Source organism: Branchiostoma floridae, chromosome 4 (genome assembly GCF_000003815.2).
Source record: "Branchiostoma floridae strain S238N-H82 chromosome 4, Bfl_VNyyK, whole genome shotgun sequence".
NCBI classification, from domain to species: Eukaryota; Metazoa; Chordata; class Leptocardii; order Amphioxiformes; family Branchiostomatidae; genus Branchiostoma; species Branchiostoma floridae.
Window position 1 is genome coordinate 21,167,892 of NC_049982.1, and position 3,358 is coordinate 21,171,249.

The following is a 3,358-nucleotide window of genomic DNA, read 5'->3' on the forward strand; positions in this document are numbered from 1 at the left end:
AACATGCTCATATCATACAATATGCCATGATATACAGACATAGAATGAAGCCCACCATCACCAATAGTAACAATTACGAAGATGAAGTGTACTGCTCACCTGGTCACTGCGGATAATGCGATCTAGGTACATCTTCTCTAGGATTCCATAGGAGGGCAGTTGTTGACAACGCTCATCCTTGAACAACGTTGCCAGCATACGCGACCGCTGCTGCCCTGCGGAGGCCAGAACGGTGCAGTGAAGAGCGTGCTTCAGTGCTTCCATTCTCTCGTCTTCGTGTACGATCGTCTTGTAGGACAGTTCATTATAGCGTTGTGCAGCCTCGATAAACTTCCTGCGATAGTCCAGCACGCGAGCATAGCAGACCTTGTACAGGATCTGTAACTGTGGGTTGGTGGAGTCAGCCTGGAGGAGTGAGGCACGGTTCACGTACGCTTCGGCTTGTACGGGATCTTCATCCTCGAGGTACAGTCTGGCGATCTTCAGATACGTCTCCAGCTTGTAGTCTACGGAGTACTGCTTCTGTCCCGTCTCCAGCGGGATCCCCACTAGGACGTGCGCCGCGTCCCGCCAACAGGACTCATTCTCATACAGCTGCGCCAGGTGCTGCCGGACTGATGCCACCTGCTCTTCGAATGAGATGACCCTTGGCTGGACTTTGTCGAGGGTGAAGTGCGCCACGTCCTTGGCGACATCATCGGGAAGCTTGGTCAGGTGACTGCAGAACTCTGTCAGGATCTGGCGTGAGATGACCAGGCTGACATTCTGGAGCCAAAAGGAACCATTTTACTTACACAAACCTCTTGTCAAACTTATCTCCTATCAAACGGCTAAACCATCACGTTTTCCTACCTGCCCTTTATTGTGACAAACCACCTCCCTCACAGAGAAGGGCAGCTTGCACAAGTAAAGTTGAAGGAGAATGTAAAAAAAAAAATTATAAAATAATTTTATAATCTTTTTTTACTGAATTTCATCTGTCTCACACTAACGGGTTAACGTTAAATTTTGCTTGGAGATATAACGTTAGACTAAAGTTCACTTTTATATTTTCTATAATTTGTAGAATCACAGTATGACTATTTCAACCTCTCTACCACTGTATGTAAGGATACATCGAAGTACTTTGATATAAGGAATCGGTCGTGTAGAGTCAACCGTTATATGATCTTTCATTCTTCTAGAACTGCCAAGAAGACGAAGGCGCGTTTTTTGCGCTGCGCCCAGTAACTTGCAGCCGCCAAGTTGAACGTACTTACCTCGTCAACTAACGCTTCTACGAAAGCTTTTAGGCCATCAGAAAGTTCTTTCCCTGACGTTTTGAGGATGGCCTCCAGCATGTGGCGGTACTTGTCCGCCAGGTCCTTGTGCGAGCCGCCTGCCTGCGCCAAAGCCTGGAGTTGTGCACGAACCTCCGCCATGACACCTTCTTTCTCTGCTGTAGACTGATATCATCAAAACGCGAAAATATTTCATCTTCTGAATCGCCATAAGTAAATATCAAGTAAAACAATTTCTTAGAAGTGAAGCAAAAATACGATCATTTTTACAGTAGCAGCTTCACAGTAAATTACTTGATTATATTTTCTTTCAGGAAATTTGTGCCATTACAGATGATTTTTCGTGCTGATGCGCTTTCCTGAGGACATGAAGACGAAAATTCGGTAACTGAAAAACATAAAAACTGTGTTGAAAAATGTGCCCCATACCGGCAAACTATCAACTTGTACTAAAAGATTTTACAGTTAAAGATGGTTTGAATTCTTGTTGTTCTTATGTTAATCTCTTTGAAAAATCATCAGTGTAGCAACTGCAAAATGTGGTATCCTGAAGTACTCCATATGATCCTTTCCTGACCCTTGACATTTGCAGGTACAGGATGTAAACTGATATTTTGCATCATGATCATGGGGTGATCCATACACATTTCCACTCTCTAAACAAGCAATCTTCCCTCTAATTCTTGAGGCAATGCCCTCTTGACGGTTCATAGTGATGAACAAAGTTCGGAGACCACAGACAAGATGAGGAAACGAGGTATTTTTGCGGCTTTTATGGTGGTGAGTTTCGTTGTGGGGTGGGGGGTGTTGACCCTGTACTCTCCCCACCATGCAACGTACGCTATCGGGCTGCAGAAGGCGGGGAGACATCCCAGATCACGCCTTAAGGGCAGGAGGGGACATACAGGTGAGATAGTACAGCTGGCAAGGTGATATAGAACTGTAACCTACATTTTACTTATTTATTTATTTATTAGGATTCTCCACACTGGAGGGTATGGCGGCCTACTTTTACTTACTTCGTACAGCACTACAGCTTAACCAGTTCTGCTATGTTTTATTTTCTTGTGTCGATGGGCTTTACAAATTATATAAATATTAATATTCATTTTTTTTCTATTATAAAGGTTGGTAATAAGCCTTCTCACTTTAACGTTAGTCAGGACGCATGTGCGGCGACAGGAATTCTAGGTATTCTAGGTATTATGTCAAATTATGTAAAGGGTAAGACCAAGGAGCTTTTATCTTGGTAACAGAGGCGGCGGCAGCAAATTTCGAACTTGACTGACAGAATTTTGCAGCACATGTAGCGCCGAAGGCTCGACAATCCTAGGGGGGTCCGGGGGCATGCTCCCCCGGGAAAATTTGAAATCTTGACCCTCTAATTTCTAAAACGCCATTTCCTGCGTTTTGATGGGCAAATTTTGCTGCCAGACTAAGCTAAGTTTGATGGCAATTCTGTAACAAAGACACATGGTTTTTAGTAGCGAGGGCGATGCCCCCAAAATATTTTCACGATTTCGAGTACCGAAGATGCGAGCTGTCGCAAGGTTGGTCTGGGGAAATTTCGAAATCTGCACCCTCTGAAATGGCATTTTCTGTATTTTTAGGGACAAATTTTGCTGGCAGACTATGCTAAATCTAATGCCATTTTTGTCAAAGAAAGAAATTGTTTGAGGGCGATGACCCACACAAATTTTCGCCATGTCGTTGTGAGCGCCCGAGGTGCAAGTTATCGCTAGGGAGGTCCGGAGAAAATTTGAAATCTTGACCGTCTGAAACGTCATGTCCTGTATTTGGGGGCCACATTCTGCTTGTAAACTAAGCTAAGTACGATAGTAAGATTCAGTTAAAAAGATTTTTGAGAGCGACACTCCCGCAAAATTTGTCCTGCGCCGAAGACGCGGGCCGTCACAAGGGAGGTCTGGCGAAATTTGAAATCGGGACTCTCTGAAACGCCATTTCTTGCATTTTCGGGGGTAAATTTTGCCGTTAGACTAGCTTGATTTAATGAAATTTCCATCATCAAAAAAATACAAAAGGGTTTCAGCTTGCTTTTTCTGGGGGGGCGACGCCCC

General features: G+C 44.3%; 2 protein-coding genes across 2 annotated transcripts in view; one reads left to right on the top strand and one right to left on the bottom strand.

Moving 5' to 3' along the window:
- The window catches only part of LOC118413370 (COP9 signalosome complex subunit 4-like), a 2,455-nt gene extending 985 nt beyond the window's left edge, over positions 1-1,470 (bottom strand). The window contains 3 exon segments of the mRNA XM_035816723.1: positions 18-89; positions 91-765; positions 1,260-1,470. Coding sequence (XP_035672616.1) covers positions 18-89; positions 91-765; positions 1,260-1,421 — 909 coding nt within the window. The 5' untranslated portion in view covers positions 1,422-1,470.
- Positions 1,471-1,839: 369 nt separating this feature from the next.
- The window catches only part of LOC118413369 (uronyl 2-sulfotransferase-like), an 8,739-nt gene continuing 7,220 nt past the window's right edge, over positions 1,840-3,358 (top strand). The window contains exon 1 of the mRNA XM_035816722.1: positions 1,840-2,187. Within this exon, the coding sequence (XP_035672615.1) occupies positions 2,025-2,187 (163 nt within the window). The 5' untranslated portion in view covers positions 1,840-2,024. The remainder of the gene's footprint in view (positions 2,188-3,358) is intronic.